The following is a 25,252-nucleotide window of genomic DNA, read 5'->3' on the forward strand; positions in this document are numbered from 1 at the left end:
AAAAGTCTGGGCAACCTATGCACAAAAATGTGAAAATGCTTTGAATAAGGTAGCACACTGCTCATTGTTTTTCCAGGCTGCATTACTCAATGCTATTAAATCTTCTGTAAGATATGGGAGGGTATTTCCTGAAATAACACTTTTTTTGATGTACAACAGATCATGGTGAGCATGTTACACTTTTATCTGTATCCACAATGCAGGTCTCTGGTTATTCCCAGAGGACCTCTGAGGTGCTCATGCTGCATAGCAGCCAACCCTTGGAGGACATCACCCTCTGCCCTTGGAGGTAGCCAAAAGCCATGTGGACTGAGTCCTAGATAACCTGCTGTAGACATCCCTGCTTGTGCAGGAGGGCTGGACAAGATGCCTGCTATTCAAGGAAGAAGCAGACCAGTCTCAGCAGTGACTCTGAGAAGCACTCAGATTTACCTTCCCAAACCAAAACACGGATACCAGCTGGCTCCTAGCAGCATGCATGTTACCACATCTCCTGTGGGATGCACTGGCGTGGGCCCTGGGCTGGGGAGGGACTGTGAGGGTGGGGGGCAGCTGAGCACAGAGCAGGGCAGCCTGCACACTGCATGAACTCTGCAACCAAATAAAGGCCGGTCCTGCCAATTTTTTACCTACATGCCTGTGTTTTCCTGCACATTGGCTGCATGCAATACAAGGTGCTGGCTCAAAGATGGCCCAGTCCATCTGTACTGGCTGGTTGTGCAGGGGATGATTTGCCACAGCTTTAAACATCCACTAATGGAGAGAGAGGCTGGAAGGCAGTAGTGGCAGGCAGGAGAGAGCTGCCTGACAAGGCAATTCCCATTGTGAGCAAAATTAGAATCTCATATTCATCATAAACCCAGAAAAAAACCAATTGGTCAGTGAAATCACTAAACTGAGTACAGATCTGGATGGCTGGTGCCCCAGTGGTGATGAAGAAGACTGCAGAAGGATGGATAATGCACTGTTCATTTTAGTACAATAAGTGCTCCTGCCTTTGGTGGACTACACCATTAATCATCATGGAAACAGGCGTGAGCAGGGAGCACAGCATCTGCAAGTGAGGCAGGATTTAACCATCATTTAAAGTACTGCTGAGCCTGGATGATACTGTCATTCATTCTTGTACTCTGTGAGCAAGGCCACAACACCCTGTGCATGCAGAAAACACGAACAGCACTGGAAATGAGTATGTGCCTGCACCTCAGCTTTGGGCTCCACGTTTATCCTGAAGTTTGTTGCAAGTATTATGTTAAAAAAATTGATAAAAGTCCCATGTAAGTTTCCTCAGAGTTGCTGCCCTAGAATGACCCTAATTCCTTTGAAACAGGCTGATATTGCAGTTGTGTGATGGGTTTGCTCATGTAATTACACCTCAGCATTCATTCCAGCTCTTCTAGTGCCTTAATTTGAACAAAATGGAGTAATTTGGCTCTTTGCTTTGGAGACAGTGGGAGGTGAAAAATTCACTGCCTTCTGTAAACCTCTTGAAAAAATGTAGAACCAGCATTTCGCTTTCATTTCTTAGTTTGAACATTTCCAAACCTGCTGGTGGTGAATAAGTCTCAAATACCATATTGTGGAAATACTAAAACTTTCCAATCACAGCAGTATAGGAGAAAGAATTGTTTTCAATTAAAACCATAAAATATCCTAACAAATAGACTTAATGTATATTCTCTCTCCTTCAGGAGATCATGTAATTTAAGATCCCCAGCTGTATGTAGAGGTTATGGAAAATGAACTTGTGTGCTACTAAACAGTTAAAACTGTTTTCTTCTGTTGAATACTGTGAAGGAGGATCACAATTTTCCCTCAGTGTGTCCAGCTGGTACAGCTAGTTTCTAAGTATGTATCCAAATTATAAATATATTAAACAGCAATTTATGGTCCAGTCCTATAATTTCACAGGATATTATGAGATCAGGAGCTTCAACAGATATCAAAGGCACAAGGCAGATATAACCCTATTTTTCTCTTACAGGGACACTGTCTTAATTATCCAACAGTGTCTGAACACAGTATTCTCAGGATTCTGTTAAGCTGTGTTTAGTTGTGAACCATAAAAGGACTTCTCTCAAGTCTTCTCTCAATGGCTTCAATATTCATGCTCCTGCCCTTATAGTACACGGCCCTTCAAGCCCAAAGCAGAGCAGGCAAATTCTTAATCTGATCACAAGATTTTTCCTAAATGCTAAAAATTTATTTGTATGATGATTACTGCCTCCATCCTCCTGATGTTTTCAGGAGAACACTTCAAAAAGCCTTAGAGGACTCTCAGCCCATCAGGAATATCAATAATATATTTTTTCTCTCATGGGAACATTACACTACCTGAACTCATTCCTTATCTAGCAATAGGGAATCAGTGATTTTAGTAGGGACTAACGGAACAGTAATTAGAACAAAATCCAGTTTTAGGGACTTTTTAGTAATTTACTTATGATACACAGTATGGTTTGATTTTCAGGTCCAAGCATCAATGAAGTACATAGCCCCTTCTCATTCACCATATCCATCCCTCCCTTTAACTTCTCTAGTTTCAGAAGGAAGGTACAGCAACTAGCTCATATTTTGTGGGTTTTTTTAATTGTTAACTATCTTGTTATGTAAAGTTGGCGCTAGCGAGAACTTTTCTTGACAACTTTTTATTCTAATTGTGTATCCTCTCTCCTTGAATGTCATCCCACATACAAGAAAAATGGCAATTAATACAACAGTGGAAAATAACAACACTGTCTCTTCAGATGGTTCAGTAGTTTACCAGCAGTAATTGGCTCTTCACTGCAGGACAATATCATAATTTTAATTGCAAGTTTTCAACCATGGCACATAATGTGGCTCTTCACAGATACATTAATGAATGTTTGCTGCTCCTTTATAAGTTCCTGTATATCTAAACTATCAACCTCACAAATAACTGAGACTTCCAGCATGCATTCTACTCAGCAAAATTATTTTTTTAATTCACTTAATGAAAGATCTGCTTTTTGCATGAAACTACTCAGGCCATAGGTTTTACCAAACACCTTCAAAACACAGGAAGAAAAAAAAAAAAGTTATTTCAACTCAAGTGAATGACCTAAAAATTTTTCTAACATTCAGTAGGTTTTACCACTGTATTACACAAAATGATCCCCCTTTAAATATTTATAATTGGGCCCACATTTCAAGGCTAAGGTCCTCATATAATAAAAGATTACACTTTCAAAGAGTGTGCAGTTAAGTAACCAGAACATTTATAATGTACGTTCACAGTGTACAATAGTTTTATGCTAAAGTAACCAGCTGGAACAAATGGGAGCTATTGCAGTATAAAACTCTAGAAAAGCTGTGATTAATCAGGTATAGGTCCCTGTAGCATGTAACTATATTATTTGCATAAATAGAGGCATGGGTGTTCAAAATCATGGCTCAAGAAAAGAGGTAAGACCACTGAAGGAAGAAAGTTGCAATTTAGCCCCAAAAAGATCTTTCCCCCCCTACTGCTGATCAAGAGAAGACTACATGTTTCTGTGGCTGCTGTAACGCCTTTCTGTTTGTAACACCATTATGTCAAGATCAGACACAAGCATTTTGATGTGAAAAAAGAGAAGAGAAAGAAATGGGGAGGGTAAAGAAGAATGAGGAGGAGAAAATGGAAGAAATTTAGCAATAGAAAAGCAAATCTGCTCTGCAATTCCACCAACCCACAGAATTTTAATTTTTTTTTTTTTGCAATGTTATTCACTTACCAACATCCGGATCAGTTGCTTGGACTCTTGTTAACAAAGCTTTAGTGGCTGTGTTCTCATAGACACAAGCAGTGTAGTGGTCAGACGAAAACACTGGTGGATTATCATTAACATCTTCTAAAATAAGATGGATTTCTGACTGGCAAAACCTGCCACCACCATCAGTGGCTCGGGCAACCAAGTTGTATGCAGGGATTTTCTCTCGGTCAAGAGGGGCCAGAGATTTCAGCTCACCTGAAATTATTTAAAAGCAGAAATTGTCATTATTATTGCAGCAACATCACTAATTCTAGACAGCCTGAGTGTCTCAAAACCATGTGTTCCAAAGGAATAGGAAAGAGAAAACAAAACCAACATTGCTTATTCCAACAAACAGATTAAAAACTCACAGCAGTGTCACTTCCCTTTCCTCTTTACCTAAATAAGTGAGGTGCCAATATGAGTGCAGGGATGACCAGCCATTCATGGTGGCTTTAACAGCAGCCTACAGTTTTACCCAGATGAACACCATTAAGTTTTTCCAAGTCTGTCTTTCTGTCACTCCCAAGTTTTATAGACTCCTTAACACAGAAATATTTCCTTTTTAGCAGCATCTGCTGTGATACGACAAAGAGTAATAGTTTTAAATTAAAAGAGGGTAGATTTAGACTAGATATAAGGGAAGACATTTTATATGATTAGGGTGGTGAAACAGTGGCACTGGCACAGCCCTAGAAACCTTAACTGGATGGGTCTCTGATTAACATGATCTATTTGAAGATGAATCTCCATATGGAAAGGAGTCTGGCCTAGATGACCTTCTAAGTTCTCTTCCTATCCAAAATATCCTGTGGTTCAATAATAAATCTCTGATCTAACTTGAAATCTGCAGGGAAACAAAAGGATGGACATCCACTGTTCTGGTTATGACATCCAAGCTGGGCAGCAAAGATGTCCCTCTTTCTCCCTCCTGTCACCATCATTCAAATGGTCACCCACATCTGCCAGAACTGGAACAACTGGCTGATAGCCACGTGTAACCTAACTCTATTCAATGAAACCTGTACCCAGAGGGGTTAAGGCTATTCAGAAACATTTGGTTGTCTTCTTACCATTTTCTGGATCTAAGAAAAATTTATTGTTCCCTGAACCATAAAGAGAATAGCGAATTTCACCATTGGCCCCGATGTCAGCATCTTTAGCGCCGATTTTGAGAATTACTTTGTTTGGTGGAATGTCTTCAGGAAACAATGCTGTGTAGGCAACCTAGAGTCAAAAACAGACATGTAAGTTATACTGTAGCAGTATTTTACAGTCTTTGAACAATCATTTTGTAAAAACTATTTGCAGTGCATCTTTCTATACAGGAAACAATTTTCCTTTACACAACACATTCCTAAAAATTCAAATTACTGTTAAGCTCTGAGGTGTCACAGAAACAATGCCAGATTATGACTGTGAATAGGGCTCATCTTAGGCGCTTAATGCAATGCCATTTTGTATCTTCTATTTATTCCATTGACACCTATGAAATGAAAATCTTGATGAGTGTGCTAACAGAAACAATTGTTTTTATCACCTCATCCAGCAGTTTTGAGGGAAATACAGATTGTGATTCCCCAGAGTGGTAGAGTGGTTCTTGCAATGAGACTAATCCAACAGTGAGTGATAATGTAACAATGGGAATTATATGAGTATGTGCATGCACACATACACACACATACATATATATATATATTTATAAATTTTCTGTGAGTAGTACCATTAAGGAACTGGGTTTTATCATGTTTTTTCTTTCACACAGACCTTTCTATTGCACTAACATCAGTTCCCTGGATAGCCCTTCCACAGAATACAAGACAGTTAGCACTCTGAAAGCTGTGGTCAGGCCACACTGCGTGCATTCCAGACAACAGGATAGCAAGCTACAGCCTTCTTTTCCACTGGATGTCTGGTATCTGGAAAGTTGAGGAAAGCTGGAGTTAAACTAGACTGATGACATTTCCACATGGGTTGTGAAAGGAGAGCTCATTCTTCTTTGCAGGGGAGGAGTAGCTGCTCAATGCCACCTCACAACGCATCATTTGCTGTAAAGCCAACTAAGACCACTGCTTAAAAGACTCCTTTGAAAGCTTTATGAGACCATTATCCTTCAATCTTGGCTTCACAGGAATGCTTTATCCTGCTTCTCTCTCAGAACACTGCAGATTCCTCAACTAAGACCATAAGGATGAAAATCAGCATTGCCTATGAATACTTTGAATACTTGCAAACAGCAAGAGACTCCCGTAGGGAGAGCATGGCTCTCAACACAGTGGCCACTTGCCATGGGTGGTGTTAACTCACCTGCTCACAAACTGGATTATTATCATTAACATCAGTGACAGTCACTTCCACAGCAGCTTGGGTCACAAAGAGGCCATCTGTGGCAGTGATGTTCAGATAATAAATGTCCTGCTCTTCCCGATCCAGAGGCCTTTTAACATAAACTTTCCACTCGTTCTGAACCAGTCCCAGAGCGAACTTCCCTTTGGGATTCCCTCCTGCAATAAGACAAGCAACACACCATGAGCTGTGGTGTCCCTTCAGAGCTCCCACCTGGTTTAAACACAGAGACACATCACTAAGCAGCCATCATTTCTTTCACAGCTTTTGGTGCTTCCAAACTTGCAGACTCAGGAAATCTGTAATGAAATCACACTCCCTGAGTTTATTGCCCCCTGATTGCCCTGTATGAAAGTGAAGCGATAACTTTCAGTGGAAAAAAAAATCCATTTAGCAGAGCTGAAGATGATCTCTCGTTCAGTTCTCTGTAATGGTAATCAAATTCACACTGTGAACAATCAATAGTCCTCTCGGGCTGGTACAATTGTCTTTCCACTTAGTCTCGGGAGAGGATGTAATACACCGTAGCTCTTGTTACCAAGACAATTTCATTAGCTGTTGATTATGCAATCAAGGACTGGAAGTGGGTTCTATTAAGGAATCCTCTAATGAAAGCTCTATCATACAGCTGCACCATTCTGGTGCTTATTAAAATTCCTGTTTTTAAAAAAGTTTACATGACACAGGAAGACACATTAGTATTAAATAGTCCTAACAAGAGGTCATTTGAGAAACAGTTGAAAGATAAACAGTACAAATAGATTAAATGTATCCAAGAGTGAAAGCTGGTGAAAGGTGCGCAAAAGATAAAGCAGAAGAGATTTTTACCATGTCATAACACTGACACTGAACCTGGCAATGTTGCTCTTCCACATCATTAAATTGCCTGGTGTCAAAAACAGGTTGGGAGAGGGAATGTTTTGGTCCACATCATCCTCAGGAGGAAGGGAAGGGGAAGGAGTAGGGAAGGACATGTCACATACAGAAGTGTGCAATAATTAGGGTGGGCACAATCCTTAATGTTTCAAACAGTTATTCAGTTATTTATTCTTTTATCTGAAATGGTACAGTCTCCTGCCTAGTCCGTGAAGAAATCATCTTCAATCATCTTTCTATGTGTCTGATCCAAACCTCCTGTCAGACCAGACAGAAAAATCTTTAAACCAATGTTATGACTTTGCTAGTCAGCTAAGGCCCATACAGCTGCTTGCTCATTTCCTCCCCAGTGGGAATGGGAGGTGAATCTGAAGGATAAATGTAAGAAAACTCATGGGTTGAGACAAAGACAGTTTAATATGTAAAGCAAAAGCTCTGTGTATAAGCAAAAGAAAAAAGAATTCATGGCAGGTGTTCAGCCATCTCCAGGAAAGCAGGGCTTTGTCACCCTGACAGTTACTTGGGAAGATAAATGCCATTAACTCTGACCATCTCTCCACTTCCTCCTTCTTCCCTCAGCTTTTATATGCTGAGCATGCTGCCATATGGAGTGGAATATCCCTGTGGTCAGTTGGGTCAGCTGTGCCAGCTGTGTCTCCTCCCAACTCCTTGTGCACTCCCTCTCCTCACTGGTGGGTTGCCTCAGGACCAGAAAAGGGCTTGACTCTGTGTACGCTCTGCTCAGCTATAACTAAAACATCCCTGTGACATCACAAATCCAAATCACAGCTCCATAGCAGATTCTTCTTAGAAAATTAATTCTACCCTTGCCAAAGCCAGTAAAGCCAACTACTCAGTCTTCTGTGCCCAGCTTGGTCTGTAAAAATGTATCTGCACATTTAATAATTGAGGAGAGAGCACTACACTCACAGCAAACTCATGTGCTACAGAAACTGAGTGAGGAAATATTAAAAAAGCATCATGATGCTCCACTGGCTGAACTATAATTGCAGCCAACCTGCTACTAGCTCTCTGCCCACCATATTAAGCTTTCTCCTACGGTCTCCATGCAGGAATTCAATCTTAGAACTACTTTCTATGTTGCTCATGTTTAAAAGTGCTATAAAACTATAAAGGGAATGCTTATTTTTTCTTGTAACACGTTCAAGAATGTCAAACATGCTAGTGTGTATTTGCTTACAAATTAATCAGGGTTCTGACATGCATCATGGGATATGTTCAAGCTGAATGGAAAGACCAGGTTCTTAAACCTTCCCCTCTAGTACTTCCACTGAATGACTGCATAAGTAAGTAAAAAAAAAAAAAATTCAAGGCTGAATTTATTTCTGTTGACTCTGTTATCAGGCAATTAGTCTCTCTGATGTGTTGCTTCTGTTGACACAATTCTGTCAGTTCTCAGGGACCTTCTTGTCAAAATAACAACACAGAGGAGGTCTGAACTTGAAGCTGAGCTTGAAACCAATCAAAAAAGTCAAATGTCCATTCCATACCTTCTTTCTACATCAAAAAGCAGGAAAGAGGTCACAGAAAGCTGTAATTTATGCCTTCTTCATTAGCTACCAATGACAAGATAGACTGGTTTCTATTTAATATGAAAACTAAGTCATTTGAGTCAGGCTGAGCAAATCCTTCTTGTTAAGAGTCACCATTTGTGCTAGCTGTGACTGTGCCAAAAAAAGCAAGTTGTAATGAATAGGATTTCCAGAAAATTAGTCAGATAGGCATTATAATTATAAAAGGCTTTTGAATCATACAGAGCACTAAACTCATGCATCAAATACAGATATTTTCTGTTGATAGAAAACCACCCTTTTTGATCACAAAACCAAGCAGTTTTCCCATTGATTTCTGTGATAGTCTGGAAAAACCACCATTGTTTAATCTGTTGTGTCATACAAACACACATTTCTCCTAAAGAGGGTTACACAGTGTTGATGTCTACTACTGGCCAGATCTGAATACAATCCAAAGAAATGAGAATCTGTCCACTGACTTGAGCCTGAATGTGACTTCAAAGAAGGCAGACTCCTCCTGATTGACATTAAATTCCTTCTATTCAATTCAATGCCAGCATAAAAAACAGCTTAACTCTCCTTTATAAAAGGCTGTAATCTTGTCATAGTGAGTTTAATGTTGCAAACCATTAATAAAAGTAGTCTTAAATATTATTATTTTGCTTTATGATATTAATCAGGGCTTTCCTGCATATTAGTCCTTTTGTAAAAGGAAATTATTAACTGTCCTGACCAACTAGGAAGCAATTGACTCAAGGTATGGGCATCCCATTGCTAAGAAAAGAGGAAAGGTAAAATCTAATTAAAATCAGCTGGTGGCTTTTATGGTTAGCAGAAACATTACCTTGAAGCAATTCTAAAATCACTGTTGTTTTGTTGTTAATGGAATGGCTTTTAAATCATACCTAGGAATTTGGGGAATATGTATGAAAAATGGTCCTTGGGATCTCTTTTTCCCCTTTTTTACTCCACTAGAAAAGAATCAATCTGATTGACCAAGAAACCTGTGCAATAGGCAGGAATAGTGGTTTATCTGCATGTCTTTTTTATGGGAACATTTTTTTTTCTTTTTTTTTTTGCTTCTCAGGACTGGCTGTATATTTCACTGGCGGAAGGCAAAGGCGGACTATAAAGTGTAAGAGATATAATGAGATATAAAACTAAAACACCACCAGGAAAATATTCTTAAAAATGGAAAGGCAAAAAAATCCACACTGCGGCCCAGGAAACCATTTCCTAGTACTTATACATATGTCTTGATGCAGATCTCGTTCTGCAATGATTAATTAACTTTTTCACTAATATATGCAAGCAGATTCAGTTTCCTAGGGGCATTCTAATTAATTAGTTTTTCACTCTGAATAATGTAGCTTTTCTAAATGGAAGCCTCCTGACTACATGTATTAATGGATTCTTTAAAATCTTTTGGCAGTTTTCTTATGTTCTTCTTTGAATGTCACAACAGTGAAGTGCTAGCTACAAAAAACACTCCAGTAACTTTTTAGAAAGGCTTTGAGGCTAAAAAAATCAGCAGTATCTTTTATCTTTTGTTACTTGAAGTTTAAATAATGCTCTCCCTCCCTCCCTAGTCAGCAAATACTACAAAGCCAAATCAAGCTCAAGTTGAAGTAAAGAAAGAAAACAGCCAGATACAAATGAAATGCAGAGACACAGTGATCCAAAATAAACAAATCCTGACACACATCATTACTAAAGCACACACAGAGGCCATTATAGCAACTAAAAGGGAATGGAAAACTAGAAGCCAACAGTATCAGTTTTCACTGCAATGTCCCCATCTGGGAGGGGGAACTGAATATTTACTAACTTATTTATTTAGCTTCTGTCTTACATTTATGCATTTATTTAAGTACTTTCAATTCCCAGTTAGAACTCTAGGCATCTGCATTACACAAAATCAATACGTTTATCCTCCACTCCCAGTTTAAGATGTTGCATGTTTACTCAGCTTCTGAAATTATAAATCCAATCTTCCTAGCTTTACTACCATAAAATTGTAGAAACTGTTATTCATCGCGCATTTCTCCAGAATTCCAGTATCTCAAATATAAGATAAAAAACTAACAAAAGCCACACCTTTGCTCATACTGGGCAATCAACCCAGCAAATTACCTCCTGTGTACAACACCACTTCTTTCTTCCAAAACACACTGTCCATCTTCCTTGTATTCAGCTGAACCAAGCTTAAAGACTGATGACTCCCTAGCTTTAAATGTCTGAGGAAGCTTAATTAACATCACTGAGGAACACAAAACACTTTACTGTACCTATGTCTTGGCAGCTGACATTTTTCTGGTGGCTTTTCATGGTTTGCCATTCTTAAATCTCAGTAATATCTGGCTGGGTAAAGATTGGCTAGACATCAGAAGAACCCTGGTTTTAGGCAAACTGCCCCAAATGATATAGGCAATGACCTCAAATGAGCCTTCAAAAGAAAACTGCTTTGCTTCCTAAGTGCATTTGTGTCATCTGCACTACATATTGATTTTCTATTAAGATTTTTGTATAGTGCTTTTGCTTTGTGAATATCTCCAGCTGTTACTGAACTACAAATAACCAAGAGTAAGTGCAAAATTCTTTTCCCTCACCATCAAATGCAAATGAAAGTGGACTTGAAAATGGCAACTACTTTCCAGTAATCATGAAAAACAATGATAAACTGAAGGAATCCAAGTAGAATATTTATTTATCCACACGAATGTATCTACCCCTTTTCAAGACTGATGAGAAGACTGCAACAGGCATTTGTACTTCTTAAAAGGGGCACAAAGGACTCTTCAGTGATCACATCTGCCCCAGAATATTTATTTCTCTTATCTTATAAATAATGATTTCTTTTACCTATCTTCTGTGTGCTACTTTTCTCCAGATGCATTTTCAGAAAGCTGTTTTTGGTGGATACACATGACAGTCTCATAGTTTGTATTCTTCTTCCTTTTTGTTAATGTATCATTTTTACTCAGTTTACTGTATTTACAGAAGTTTCTACAATTCAAAATGCCTCCAGAAAGCCACAGCTTTTGAATTATCATCTAGCTAATCCGATTCCATGAAATACACAAGTGCACTTCCTGAGATCAACTTGAGGTAAAGTGTGAATAGACTACTTTGTGAGTGAAACTATATTTTAACATGTTTTGACATTTTAATCAAAAGAATCTAATTCTTCCTTGTGCATTTCCCAAGCTCAAATGATATATTCAAAGGAAGTGGAATTTCTGAACCCATTCTGTGCTTTAGTAATTGTACAGTAAGAAAGCTTTGGGCTTTGACATCTAGTGTTTTCAGAAGCTAACACAACAGAAAAATATCTGTCATATTTTGAACTGTGGCAGAAACTCAGGTACAGAATGGTCCATAATTTATGAGTCATATCTGACAGTTGTTATTCAAAAGTCCAGTTTTTGCTAAATTAACAGCAGTGGTATGTGAAGAAAAAACACTACCTAACTAAAGGCATAATGCATTGTAAGAGATGACTGCCAGACTTCACAACAAAGTAAATGATCACAGCTCACTAACATATCTTTGTTACAAACCTAAGGGTTTTCATTTCCCACTGTACTTTCTAGACTGCGATCCCCAAACTCTTTCAAATATCCCAAAATCTCTAGTATGAGAAATAAATCTACTGATTTATTTTTACATATGTGGGAACTGGGCCACCAACAGCTAATGCACCTTGCCCAGAGCCTCTAAATCCTGACATTTACACACAGGACTGCTTTTGACCCTACTTCTGATATCATACAGCACATTACACTATTAACACATAGTCTTTGCAAATCTTTAAAGTGAATCCAAAATTTCAAGTTACAATTAATCAATTAATTTTTTCCGGTTGCTTTGAAAATGATTCCACTTGTGATGTGTAACACAGGCAGTCTGTGGCTAACTGGGGTGTCACACCTCTCTCTACACACCATCTCACAGCCATTTTCATTGTGATAGCTAGCAAAGGGGCAGGAGCTTTACCCTCCAGAGCAAAATACACAAACTATTTTCCCATTAGTTAAGCAATTTTTGCCCAGAGCCTGCTTCCTACATGCAGTCTTATATATGTTGAATCCCATCCAGTGTGAAAAATGTGGACTTTTCCAATAGTTTGGTTATTAATAGGTAGTAAATAATAGCTCTTGAATTGCTAAGGTTGGGGGGAGTGAAAAAGTAGTTCCCTAACAAAAGCTATTGGACAATGCAGGATGGAAGGAGAAAAATAACTGTAGTACTCATCACTCTCAACATACTCACACAAAAGCTAGGCTGAATCGAGGTGAAAAGAATGATAATAAATACACAATAGGAAAGAGCAACGTTACTATGCTTTGAAAAATGTATTAGTAATGTAATCAAAATTTCCTTATGCTGTATATAACAATGCATGGCAGCTAACCAGTGCTCCTAAGTATATTACTATTTCCCTGGCCAGAAATCTGTGCTGATAATAAATGGCATCCCTCATTCCATGTAATGTAAAATTCATTTGTACCCCCCCTCCCCACTCCCTATTCCAAATAGTGGTATTTCAAAAGGGCTCTGGCATCCACTTTCCTATCTCAAAAAGAAAAATGTTATTTCAAAAGAAATTTAAATGGTTGGAAGTAAAAGGATTTTCTCTGTAAGAAGAAAATTTTCCTTTTCCCTTGTTTGAAACATTAATTCATGACGGTTTTCAAGCTGACATATCAATTATGATGGGTTGATGGCTACACTACATTGCACTGCAGCAAATCAGGAAGCATTCATCTTGGAAAATTGAGAGAGCAACACAGACACACACACACACACACATCCCTCTTCCTCTTTTCAGCTTTGCTGCAAATTCTGTAAAAAAAAAAAAAAAGGAATGTAATTAACTCATTCACAGTGATAATTTAGCTGAAACCCTGCTAAACATTCACGTAAAACTGGACACATGCACAGTTCTTCAGTAAGCTGGTTATGGGAAGAAAGCATGCAAGCTGTTTCTCACCTGTAATATGGTAGCTAACCTGCCGATTGACATCAGACGTGTCTTCATCCCAGGTGCTAAGAACAGCCACAACTTCCCCTGGAGGGTCACTCTCCTTCACCGACCCCCTGTACACCTCGTGCTCAAAGACAGGCGCATTATCGTTTATGTCTGTCACAGTAACTGAGACCAAGGTGGTTGAGGACAAGGACAAAGCTTCCCCCAGGTCCGAGGCCACCACTGCAAAGGTGAAAGCAGAATCCTTTTCGTGGTCCAGATCCTTCAGGGTACTGATCCAGCCACTGTTGCTATCAATGGTGAATGCTTCTGTGATCTTCTGCAGCTCCGATTCCACCGCAAGCGTGTACGTGACCTGCCCGTTCGCACTCGAGTCTGCATCGACCGCTTTGACTTGCATGAGTTTTGTTCCTATGGGCATGCCTTCCATTATTACAGCATCATAGCTAGCTGCTTCAAACACAGGCTTGTTGTCATTGACATCCAGCACCTTCACCTCCACATCCACAGTCAGCACAATGTCTACTTTGTCTAACTGAATTGTAGCCGCAACTTTGAAGTGGAAGGCGGAATTTATTTCGTGGTCAAGCCTCTTATCCAATTTTATGAGCCCTGTGTCCTTCTCTATGATGAAAACCCCATCTTTGTTGTTTGCAGATAGCTCACCATTAACTGTGCTATACAAAGCACCCTGATTGGGCAAAACATGCAGAATGTCAATAGTACTGCCTATGAGGGTGTCTTCTGCCACGGTGAAAGAATACTGGGGTTGAGAAAAAGAAGGCAAAATGGTTTCTGGCGGTAAAACATGGATGTAGACAGGAATGAGGGAATGCTTCACAGGAATGCCACCATCGACCGCTTTGACAAAGAATGACAGAACAGTGTTTTTCAGTTGGTTAAAGCTACCCTTGGTGACCATCCATCCATTATCTGGATCAATTTCAAGCAGATCAGCTACTGAAACAGACGCTTCACTATACAGAGAATAGGTAATTCTGGAATTGGCTCCATCATCTGGATCTACTGCTTGCACTTGGGTCACCAAGTAACCTTTCCCAACATCTGCTTTGACACTTGCTCTGTATTCAACTGTCATAAATTTTGGAGCATTGTCATTTTCATCCACTACTATCACTCTCACAGTGCAAAACGTAGTCCTGCCACCTCCATCAAGGGCTCTCAAGAATATATCAATGTCACTTTCCAGCGGGTTCTCACGGTCTAACCTCTCAGTTGTCAGAATCTGCCCATTTGCATCAATCAAAAATCGGTCCTTGGCGAAGTCATTTATTATGGAGTAGCTGATCTGGCCATATACACCTGAATCCCCATCTGTTGCCTTCACATGGATTACCTTCGTTCCAGGAGCAGCGTTTTCTCTAACCTCTGCAACATAAATGCTCTGTGAGAACACAGGGCTGTAGAGGTTGGCCCCAAGGATCTGAATGTGCACCTGAGCCGTGCTGGTGAACAGCCCGTCGGACACAGAGACGTTCAGGCTGTACATGGGCTCCATCCTCTGCTTGCGGTGGTTGGAAAGAGTGATAACACCGCTCTTGCTGTCCATAATGAAACTGGTCCGATCATTTCCTGATAGGATGCTGTACTCCAGTCTGTCAAAATCAGAGCTGTCAGCATCAGAAGCCTGTACACAAGTCACAAAATGACCCCGAGGCGCCAGTTCGCTCACGTATGACTCATATATTAACTGGTTAAAAACTGGAGGGTTGTCATTCATATCTGTTATTGAGATACTAACAAGAACCTCGCTGCTCAGAGGTGGGAACCCATTATCAGTTGCTCTGACTTTCAAGCTGCACTGCTGTATGAGTTCATGATCCAGCATTCGGGCTGTCAAAATAAGGCCACTGCTGCTGTCTATATGGAAATAGTCAGTGCTGTTAAAGGTGTCCTGCACTATCTGATACTGTACAATCTTGTTATTGTCAGAGTCAGCATCAGTAGCAACAACCTGCAGCACAGGAGTCCCAATCAAAGAAGCTTCGGACAGAGTAGCATTATAAGCTGACTGATCAAAAACAGGAGGATTATCATTAACATCATTAACAATCAAGTCCACGGTCACCTCAGCGCGAGCGCCAGTGAGAGCATCGCTGGCTCGCACCGTCAGCTTGAAAAGAGAATTTATTTCATAGTCCAGTGGGCTGATGACACTCAGAACTCCAGTATCAAAGTCGATATTAAACTGGTTGTAGGGATCTCCATCAACAATGATATAAATGATACCCTGGCCTTCTGGACTGGTTGCATTTATGCTTAAAATTGGCATGTGCATTTCTACATCTTCATGCACGGAAGCCGTATAGAAGGGCTTGTCAAACACAGGCATTGCTTTGTTAACAATAGTAATGGGGAGCTCTACCGACGCAGACAGTGATGGGTTACCACCATCTTTGGCAAGAATGACAACCAAGTACTCTATATTAGACAAATCAGAATTGAAGGCTTCCTTTAAAGTGACACTGCCAGATCCTCTATCAATTTCAAAATGTCCATAGTCTTCCTTCAGCAGGTATGACACCTCGCCATTGTCACCCTTGTCTTTATCAATAGCTGTCACTCGATATATCAGGGTGCCAGGCTCAGCATCGACCTGCACAGCAGCGTAGTATGGAAGCCCTACAAACACCGGGGAGTTGTCATTTATGTCCTCAATGTAAACTCTCACCACGACTCGAGCAACACGGAGGTGATCTAGCTCACGGCTTGCTTCCACCACCAGCTCATACAGCTCCTGTTCCTCTCGGTCAAAGGGGATGCCAGTGGTCTGAATGACTCCTGAGGTGGATTTGATTTTAAATTTGTTTCCTGGGTTTAATATGCTGTATTTCAAAGGCTCATTGAGGCGGTTGCCAACAGCATTCACCACAGCGATCTTTGTGATATTGGTGCTGTTTTCTGATATAGAAGTGGAATAAAAATTTTGTGTGAAATGGAGTCCACTATCCATCGCTTCTTTTACCATTATTGTCACCATAGCAGTACTATAAAATTTTCCATCAGATACTCTTACTATTAGCATATAATGGTCTTTGGAGAGACTATTGTTTTTAATGGTGAGTACCCCTGTGCTTGAGTCAATTAAAAAATGGTCCATATTGCCTTCAATTATACTAAATGTTAATTCTGGAGGGATCTCTGAATCTGGGTCTGAAGCTTTGACTTTGAGAACCTCAACACCAGTGTATGTGGGCAGGAGCAAGACTGTCTCAAACACGGCCTGGCTGAAGACTGGTGGGTTGTCATTGACATCAGTTACCTCAATGGTCACTTCAACTGGGCTCTCTGCTGTAAGCTGGGGATTCCCACTGTCCCTAACATGAACATGGAAGTGGAAGTGGGCTATTGTTTCATGATCTAAATTTGCAATTGTTCTGATTGCACCTGTGCTGGAATCTACCGTGAAATACTTTTTTGCAGTTGATTCCACAATCTGGTAGACAAGCAAAGCGTTCTGGTTGCTGTCAGCATCGGTGGCACGTATCACCAGGGGACTGTTATTCGCACTGCGGACCACGCTGTTCACAGGAGCAGCCTCGCTTATGCTGCCCGAGTACTGAGAGAAGAGAAAAACTGGAGGGTTGTCATTTTCATCAACAATCTGAATGTTCACAGTGGCATTTGATGCCATGCCTGCCATATTTGTTGCCTGTACGATGAGCTGATAGGAGGAAGCACGTTCATAATCAAGGGACTTTTGACTGGTGATCACTCCAGAATATGGGTTTATAGTGAAGACTCCATCAACATTGCCATCTTTAACCTCATAAACTAACGTGGACTGGCTGATTGCAGAGAGAGAAATGACAGAAGTACCAATATCCACATTCTCATTGACCTCTGCTTGGTATTCTTTTAGAGTGAACTTAGGGTGGGAGTTATCTGCCATCGTCACAGTTATCCGCACAATTGCTGTGGCAGACAGCGCTGGAGAGCCTTGATCAGTCACCTTGACTGACAAAACAAACTGTCCCATTGTGGTTAAGTCTGGCTCCTTGAGTAATGTAATGATGCCTAAAACTGGTTCAATCTTGAATGTGTTTCCCGTGTTTCCTAAAACAAAGATATTGAATGAGATTAGAAATTAAATATGACTCACTTTATGATAACCTAAACCAGAAACAACAAGCTGCAATTTTAAAGGTTACCTTAATAAAAAAAAAACCAAACACCTCCAATGTAACAGAACTCTGAAGGCCCTTTCACCCCTTCTTTCTGTTAATTAGAGAGCTCAGTAGATGGTATAGGTATTCAAGGCGTCAGAAACTCAGGTGTTGCTACCTCTATGTCTTGATTCTCAGTACCAGCATCAGAGCAAGAACTGCAGGCACATTACTCCCACTGAAGTAAGGAAAAGCATCCCTAAATTACAGAAATTAGTCAAATACATGTACACCTAAGGCAAAGAAATGAGATCAGAGGCTAATAAGCCAATTACATGACTAATGGATAACAACTCAGGCTCCTAATTGAATGGGATATTAAGAAACCATACAGGAGATTACAGTAGTTCAAGACTCAAAGAACTGAATATAAAAAGGTTAAAGTGGCATTTAGAAAAAATACAATAGAGCAAATAGCATAGAAAAGAGATTCAAGTGTCTTGTGGTACAGAGTTTTGTCATATGATCTCTGAGGAGGATGAATCCAGATGAATGAGATTTAGTAGAAAATGTCATGAAATGTCTGTTACAACATGAAAGCACGGATGTCACTGACTGCATGAAGGTGAAAACAGTAAGTTTGGATCAGAGAACTTTTTGGGGGCCTTTATTTCTTTCTGGTCTTTTTGCCAATCTCTTCTTCAGCAAAACAGATTTAAAACTTTCTGCATGTATTCCTACCCTGTAATCAGAGATCACCTTTAATTGGCAATCCTTATTTTGCTGTTTTACTGAGTGCTTGCTTGAAGTAAGTGCTGCAAATATAAACGGCATATATAAGCATACAGACTCTTTTCCTGATTTTGATTCTAAATACAAACAGCATATATTGAGTTACAGCAATTTCAATCACTATACCATGTTCCCTCTATTGTAATTCACATCTTCAAATCTAGAACTGTTTCCAATCTACAATCAAGCATCCATTCAAGGCTCAGAGATAAATATATCTCAGGTGATACACAAGAGAGGGTTTTTTAAGTGATTGTTACGGGTGCTGCACACAGAGCAATAAACATGTAAGCTGTAACTGGAATGCCTAAATACATGAAATCCTAAATGAAGTGAGGTAATGTGAACTATTTTTAAGATATGATTCACTATGTGATGTAAATTCAGGAGGCTAATTTAAGCTACATACTACTCTATGCAGTTCAATACTGGTAGTGGTTTTCTATTTATATCCTTTGTTTCAGATCAGTAAAGTTTACTAGCTAAACCAAAGTTGTGCTATTCACCCAGGAGGTGAGATTCTTCCACAGCTACAAATTCTCATAAAAATAATGGCATCTGTCACATTTACAGACACTACAAATGCTGCTGCTGTTATTTTCAGTGCTTGCTAATACAAATAATTTTGAGCCACTGACTGCCTCTTGCAAGGCAAGAGCTGGTTCTTCTCCTTTAGGAATTTCTTATGAAATTACACAAAAACTACTTTCTTTACCAATTCCTCTCTTCAGAGTACTGTAAGATGTGGTGAGTAATCCCCCTGAATCAAAGGGCTGTGTACAATTTGAATTCTGCAGTTAAAATCAATATCCTCAACTGCACATTTTATGGATCATATTCAGCAGCAGAATACTGAATTTTGAGGCACCCAAGATTGGGACATCTATGGATAATGAAACTGGAGGAGTGTGAGGCTTACAGTAAATGGAAGTTTGAGGTCTGACATTGCAGAAAGAGCTCATGATGAAACAGAAACAGGCTGTAATGAAAAAGAGAGTCTCTAGAAATCATCTAATAGCTAAAGCATCTTTTCTAATAATAATATTTTCCTGCCTGCATCATGTAGGATTCTATTACCAGTGTAATTGGAAAAATACTCCTTAGATGTCAGGACACTCTTTACATTGTGGTGGCACGTCTAGATGGTTGGGAACCCATAATAGTAATAAGGTGTCAGGAAAAAGCTAGGAATAGTCTTGAAAAACATTGCCCCAGGAACTTGATCTAGCCTGCTCAGAATTTGTTCCATAAGGACAGTGTTTTCCTGTCTGGGCACGTGTAAGATTGCCCCTAATTTAAGTTAAAGGCCACTTGAGAATACTGAGAAATAACTGCTAAGAACAAATGCAGCGCATAAAGGAAATATTTGCTTTGGAGTGCTAACATCTTCCTCATTCTAAGTTCAACACTTTCAGCTGCAAAAGACTTCACCTTCTGGTTTGCTGAAGGTAATCTCCTTCCACAGAGCATACAAGATAATGACAGAAAAAATCTTCCTTGGGTCTTCTCTAAACTTCAGGTTATATCATCCTAATTTAAAGTGTGAGCTTGAATTATATGAAGCTAAATCAATATGAGAAGGTGTAGATATTCTTGTGTCATTAGTTATTTGTCATTTAGCCTGCTCCTAATTGACATGAGCTATCCTAGCTTGGAACAAGTCTTTATAATAATATAGGAATAAATAATGATCCAGTAGGATCAGAGCCTAATGCTGGTAAAGGCTTGTGATCTGCCTAATATGAGTATAATCTGAAGTGCCTGTGACTTCTTTTTATGGAAATATAAATTTCAAGTTTTGCTAATGTTACAGTGGAAATATTCATATCATGAGTAAAACCCCCTAAGTAGAAATAAATCATTACAAAATTCTAAGGTCACAAATTTCTAATTCTTTCTCTCTTTTTCCAGGCATCCCCCTCTTATATATCTGTCAATGGTTTCTCTCAAAGATAATTCTTAACTTCAGGCTCATGTGACCCAGAGAAACTTACATTCATTCTCACGTGTGTCAGAGATATACTGTTCTGTTGCACCAGCAGAAGAATGCTTTTGCTGGTATAGATTATGTGCTGAATGTAAATATACAGAAATATACAGCATTTAACTGCAAAAGCAATTTTCATCTGGTATCATCATGCCCTCTCTTAGTTACAAAGAGACCTTGTGCCATTAAAATGCTATGGCAGAAGTTTTATCATAGCCCTGTTCTCAGTCCGTGCTTCTCTGGTCTGAACACTGGCAAAGATATCAGGACATACCAGCTGTTGTGGCATTTTTTTTATGGAGGATCCACTGTACACTAGTCTGAAACCAGAACCCTGAAAACCAGTCACTGGCTGCAGTTTTGAATAACTATCTTCGGTGACGGCTTTGACCCAATGACTTAGAGGTAACAGGCTCTGCAGACATCTGGTGAAAATGAAACAGTCACAGAATAACAGAATGACTAGACTAGAAAGGGACTACTGGAGAGCATCTGGTCCAACCTTCCTGCTAAAGCAGGTTCACCTACAGCAGATTGCACAAGATCCTGTGGGGTTCTGAACATCTCCAGAGAAGGAGACTCCTTCTGTCAGGAAACCTGTTCCAGAATGAGATTGTTCTGAAAGGTTTTGGGTACAGTAGCTTCAGAATGAAATAAAAAAAAAAAAACAAAACAACAAAACAACAACAACAACAAGGTGTCTCCTTTGCCCATCTGTACAGGAGAAAGTAGACCAAAGAAGCTGAACTGTGTGTCAAGACAGATGACCATTACACCGCTGTTGTGTGTCTGGCATGATCCATGATCCTTCATTTTTGGCCTTGGTCCTAACCTGCTTCAATAGTATAGATAAGCTCTGCATTTTCTCCTTTGTCTTTGTCCAGAGCTGTGACCTGCAACACTGCTGATCCAACTGCTGCTGACTCAAACACCGAGGCTTCATACAATGGGCTGGTGAAGTAGGGACTGTGGTCATTGGAGTCTTCCACATTTATGATGACTCTGGCCAGGTTTCTTCTGTAAGGGAATTCTTGATCTCGGACCTATAGAACAAGTAAGTGCATAACACACAATGTGACAGTCATCTAGTAAAACTTCCCAAATATTACTCATCTGAGTGAATACTACTTTCAGTTCTATTTAATACAGTAAAAAAAATCCATTTGTCCCAAAGAGCAGTCTGAAATACATTCACACACGGGATGACAGATACTAAAATCAAAGAAACAGGAAAGAAGTTAGCGACATTTTTTTTCACTTGTGAGAAAATGCATTGCAACTAACTCATCATGACATGAATTTTTCAAGTGGCAACCACATGAGATCTTAAATTTGGGTTGAGGTTTGCAAGAATTTCCTTTTTTATTAATACTTGCTGAATGGTCATGCCTTTATCTTGCTATTGCCTTCTTTACAGCATATAAGCATGTCTGGCTAGTGCTTGTAGCTGCCCATGGACTACTTCATGATTATATACATAGATGATCATATCAACAGTAAACAGAGCAGGAATAATTTTATGAAATGCTGGTAACTGTCAACAGAGGTGTAAGTTACTACACCTGTCTCAATCCCACCCAAAATACCTCAGCACTGCTTCACTGATAATCCTGACACTACTATCTCCTGAAAATTTTGGTTCTTCTTAAACAGAGAAAAAGACCTATCGTATAAGGTGGAGATCAAAACCAAGCACCAGAGAATTATCTCTCTTGGACATGTGTTTCTGTGATTCAGTTTATGGCTATTTCTTAGTTTATAGCTATTTCTTAGTCTGCTTGCCAAAGGACTTGCAACATTTTACTCTGTGAGCAGAGACCACACTCAGCTGCTCCTTGCTGCATCTCACAGCACCTTTTTGCTTCCTAGGTGCCCTGCCAAAGCTGCCCCCGTACCTCACACACCATGAGCAATTTCTTAGAAGGCCTCTGCTGCAGAAGTCTTAAGTAGTTAAAGAAAATAGTGGACTCCAACGTTTAAACTAACATAATCTTTTTGGTTTGTTTTTTTTTTTTGTTTGTTTTTTAAAAGATTATGTCCATGATATACAATCTTCACTTGAAAACAGACAGATTTATGTTCTGTAGTCTAGACACACCAAGCAAAAATTGGCAATTAACTTTTTTCTGCATGCCCAAAGATTTGGAAATGTAGATAAAGGAAAGCTATTTTGTATATCAACAGTTTATGTACTGAAATAAGTCTATAAAAGTAATATATAAATGAGGCTTGTACTCAGAAAGGCTGTAGCATTCTCCATGGCAAGAAAGCAGTTATCTCCCAGTGAATAACTTCTCAAATAACTTTCAGCCTCACTTCAGAAATACTGAAAATTGCCTTGAGGGAGAGGACCAGATGCCAAGAGATTAAATAATTACCTGCTTGCTCTCCCTTGAGATAGAGAATCGTATCACATTCCATACAATGGATTCACAATAAAGTTTCCCAAAATGCCAAAATAAAAACTGTGAAATAAATACACAGCAGGGCAGGCAAGATTAAATTAGTGGCTACTTATTGCACTGAGTCCTTCACTCAAGAGAAGCCTACTGCATGCATATGCCTGAAGCAGCCATGACTGCATTCTTACCATGACATTAAGGATGTGCTTATCTTGAGCTTCGTGGTCTAATCTCTCAGCCGTATAGAGAACCCCAGTGTTTGGGTCAATTCTGAATTTCCTCATGCTGACTGTGTCGATGCTGCTGTGAATAGTATAGCTCAGCTTGTGCTTTTCATCTCTGTCTATAGCTTCAATTTGCAGAATTTCAGTATCAGGGAGGATGTCCTCTGAAATGGTGACATCGTAGCTTGGCTGAGAGAATTCTGGGCCATTATCATTGTTATCCAACACTTTGATAAGAACCTACAGTTCATAAAGAAAAGGACATTTGAAATTATTGAAGTCCAGTCAGACTACTGAATAAGCACCTAGAGAAATGCAATTTACTTTGAATGGCTGAAGATGCTATGCTGCTGCATGGTGGGACTGAGAAACATTATTTAATATTAAATTCTTATTTTTCAGATCAAAAGAAATGGAAAGGATTTGACTTTGGAAGTAAAATGTTCCTAACTGTAAGACCTACTCAGAGCCCGATGAAGAAGCCCATATTTTCAGAATCTGTAGATTGGAAAGTACTTCTACAATGGTCACAAGGAAAGGTTTTGTCCTCCCTTGTAACTACCTTGTTACAAGGAACTTCTAGAACTATTATATAATTTCCTTTCCCCTTCACTACTAATAAAGCTATAAAATAATCCTTTTCACGTTGCTTAAATCTGCTTTTTACACAATGAAGATTCAGTTAAATCCCGTCTTTTCTGCCCAGTACATTGCATTGGGGCTTACTGGCAACGTCAAATGGTGACAGCAGTGGAGATTTCAAGTTGCTGAGACACCTCAGATTGCTCTTACACCACTTGAGGTGGGCACAGGAAACCCAACCTCACTGCCACACCAGCACACCCCACACAGATCAATGCGTACCACCCAGGACAGCTGATCTCAGGGCACTGGTGACACAGAAGGATTAATTTTTTTGTTACATCCTTGCTCTTCCTTTGCCAGTGATGGCTGTCTTTATTGTCAACTAATTCACTTCCCCCTCCAACACCTATTTGTCTCCTTTTTGTTGAGGTTTATGAATGATAGAACACTAAAAATATGAATGAATGCTTTGCTCCTTGCTTCAAATCTCTCTTTAAAGCTTCTGTATTGATCCTTAAGGAAACCTGGAGAGTGGGAGAGCAAGCCAGGGTGCTGCTCTTGCTGCCTATTACATCCATTTCAATATATCACAAGCTGACTCTGATAAATAATAAGAATCACTATTTTCCAAGCTTTGCTTTCCAAAGTTATGTTATGCATGTGTCGCTCTGACGACATTTTGTGGGTTTTGCCACTGGAGAAGTCACTCCCTGGGGAAACTGTGCTTTCCAGACTTTGTATACCATAGATTGCTGTGGGTAGTGTGGCAGCAAAACCTTTGACAAACTGTGTAAAACTGAAAGCTGAAATATGAAGAGCTGACTCTTTCAGTGCTAGAAACAAAAAGTGTTTTTTCCAGAATATGCCTGTGAGAGCACAACCTAATTTTACAGCAAGTAAAACGGAACAATCTTTTTATTTAAAGGCTTTGAAATAAGAAATGGTCCAATTAATGACTTGGGAAAGGCAACACACAGGACTCTTTGGTCGGACTAGGAGACCTGACCCATCACTCATTATATTTTCTTTGTTGCTTTGTTACTTGGCTCTCTTTTAAGCAAGTACTTTATTGTTTTGCTTGATCCAGCCCTGTTCACTCATACTTTCTTAACAGAAGAAAAATACAGCTATACTTTGACTGCAATATTGCACAAACAGATGTTGGCCTCAGAGAGAAATGAAACTTTAGATTTCCATGATATGTGGGAGGGTTTGCAGAATACATTACCAGAAGGAACATGAGCAGTTGTAAGAAGCAGTTGTAATGAACTAGCCTGGGAACTGTTCAAAAGACAGCTGAAATAAAATGCTCAGTAAGTTAAATGGCATAAAACTTGCATTCCATACAATTTCATTTTCACCAGATTATGGCATGCCAGAGTGAAGCCTATATTAAGTTATGCTTCAGTCTTGGACAGATAGCAATAAAATTGGGGGGAAATACATACACATTGCTAGGCCTTTAATAATGATGAAGAGTTACTTAGCATTTTATACTTTTATTGTTGCTGTAATATATCAAACATGTTTCTGATCTGACTGAGGAAAAAAACCCACCCAAATCTGTGTTTTAAAAATTTGTGAAGAAACCAGTTGTAACATATGAAATAAAGCCTGCGGAGAAGATTAAAGTCTT

General features: G+C 39.5%; 1 protein-coding gene across 7 annotated transcripts in view; it reads right to left on the bottom strand.

Annotated features, from left to right (window-relative positions):
* Nucleotides 1-25,252, bottom strand: part of FAT3 (FAT atypical cadherin 3) — a 391,200-nt gene that overhangs the window by 58,770 nt on the left and 307,178 nt on the right. For all 7 annotated transcript variants that reach the window (XM_054270169.1, XM_054270168.1, XM_054270172.1 and 4 more), the window contains exons 9-14: nucleotides 22,996-23,271; nucleotides 21,238-21,448; nucleotides 13,503-17,576; nucleotides 6,060-6,256; nucleotides 4,826-4,979; nucleotides 3,735-3,968 (exon numbers count right to left, since the gene is read on the bottom strand). In XM_054270169.1, coding sequence (XP_054126144.1) covers nucleotides 3,735-3,968; nucleotides 4,826-4,979; nucleotides 6,060-6,256; nucleotides 13,503-17,576; nucleotides 21,238-21,448; nucleotides 22,996-23,271 — 5,146 coding nt within the window. The remainder of the gene's footprint in view (nucleotides 1-3,734; nucleotides 3,969-4,825; nucleotides 4,980-6,059; nucleotides 6,257-13,502; nucleotides 17,577-21,237; nucleotides 21,449-22,995; nucleotides 23,272-25,252) is intronic.

This window comes from Melozone crissalis, unplaced genomic scaffold (genome assembly GCF_028551555.1).
Source record: "Melozone crissalis strain CALT ecotype California unplaced genomic scaffold, PUWL_Pcris_2 ptg000008l_1, whole genome shotgun sequence".
NCBI lineage: Eukaryota > Metazoa > Chordata > Aves > Passeriformes > Passerellidae > Melozone > Melozone crissalis.